The sequence below is a fragment of the Priapulus caudatus genome, unplaced genomic scaffold, assembly GCF_000485595.1.
Source record: "Priapulus caudatus unplaced genomic scaffold, Priapulus_caudatus-5.0.1 Scaffold3150, whole genome shotgun sequence".
In the NCBI taxonomy this organism is placed as follows: domain Eukaryota; kingdom Metazoa; phylum Priapulida; class Priapulimorpha; order Priapulimorphida; family Priapulidae; genus Priapulus; species Priapulus caudatus.
The window spans coordinates 9,943-11,463 of NW_014580211.1; the positions used below are offsets into that span (position 1 = coordinate 9,943).

Consider the following 1,521-nt stretch of genomic DNA (forward strand, 5'->3'; position numbering starts at 1 on the left):
CCACTCTTACGGCACACAAGCGAACTCACACAGGAGAGAAACCATACGTGTGTGATATATGTTCATATTCATGTTCTCACTTGAGTAGTCTGAAGCTGCACTTTCGAACACACTCAGGAGAAAAGCCCTATGCATGTGACAAATGCGAGTACAAATGTACGTCATCCAATTCTCTTAAGCAACACAAACGCCTTCACACAGGAGAGAAACCCTACAAGTGTGACACATGTGACTTGAGGTGCAATCGACTATCCACTCTTACGGCGCACTTTCGAACTCACCCAGGAGAGAAACCCTATGCATGCGACACATGTGACTACAGGTGCACTCAACTATCCAGTCTTAAGTCACACAAGCGCACTCACACAGGAGAGAAACCCTACGTGTGTGACATTTGTTTATATTCATGTTCTCACTTGCGTAGTCTGAAGGAGCACTTTCGAACACACTCAGGAGAAAAGCCCTATGCATGTGACAAATGCGAGTACAAAGGTAGATCTTCCGATACTCTCAAGCAACACAAGCGAGCTCACACAGAAGAGAAACCCTACAAGTGTGACACATGTGACTTGAGGTGCAATCGACTATCCACTCTTACGGCACACAAGCGAACTCACACAGGAGAGAAACCATACGTGTGTGATATTTGTTCATATTCATGTTCTCACTTGAGTAGTCTGAAGGTGCACTTTCGAACACACTCAGGAGAAAAGCCCTATGCATGTGACAAATGCGAGTACAAAGGTAGATCCTCCAATAATCTCAAGCAACACAAGCGAGCTCACACAGGAGAGAAACCCTACAAATGTGACACATGTGACTACAGGTGCACTCAACTATCCATTCTTAAGACACACAAGCGAACTCACACGGGAGAGAAATCCTATGCGTGTGATATGTGTGATTATAGATGCTCTAGTATGACTCAACTCAAGACACACAAGCGCATTCACACAGGTGAAAAGCCTTATGCATGTGACACATGTGACTACAGGTGCTCTCACCTATCCAGTTTTAATATACATATGCGCTCTCACACGGGAGAGAAACCCTATACATGTGACAAATGCGAGTATAAATGTACGACATCCTATGCTCTCCAGGCACACAAGCGAACTCACACAGGAGAGAAACCCTTCAAGTGTGAGACATGTGACTACAGGTCCACTCATCTATCCAATCTTAAGAAACACAAGAAAACTCACACAGGAGAGAAACCCTATGCTTGTGATACGTGTGATTATAGATGCTCTGTTATGACTCACCTCAAGAGACACAAGCGCATTCACACAGGCGAAAAGCCTTAAGCCTGTGACTACAGGTGCGCTCAACTATCCAGTCTTAAGACACACATGCGAACTCACACAGGAGAGAAACCCTACCTGTGTGACAAATTTTGTTCATATTCATGTTCTCACTTGAGTCGTCTGAAGGTGCACTTTCGAACTCACTCAAGTGAAAAGCCCTATGCATGTGACAAAGGCGAGTACAAATGTACGCCATCCAAATCTTTTAAGCAAC

The 1,521-nt window shown here is 44.6% G+C and overlaps 1 protein-coding gene across 1 annotated transcript in view; it reads left to right on the forward strand.

Moving 5' to 3' along the window:
- The window catches only part of LOC106819314 (zinc finger protein 62 homolog), a 5,684-nt gene that overhangs the window by 284 nt on the left and 3,879 nt on the right, over positions 1-1,521 (forward strand). The window contains exons 2-3 of the mRNA XM_014823965.1: positions 286-1,300; positions 1,434-1,494. Of these exons, the coding sequence (XP_014679451.1) occupies positions 286-1,300; positions 1,434-1,494 (1,076 nt within the window). The remainder of the gene's footprint in view (positions 1-285; positions 1,301-1,433; positions 1,495-1,521) is intronic.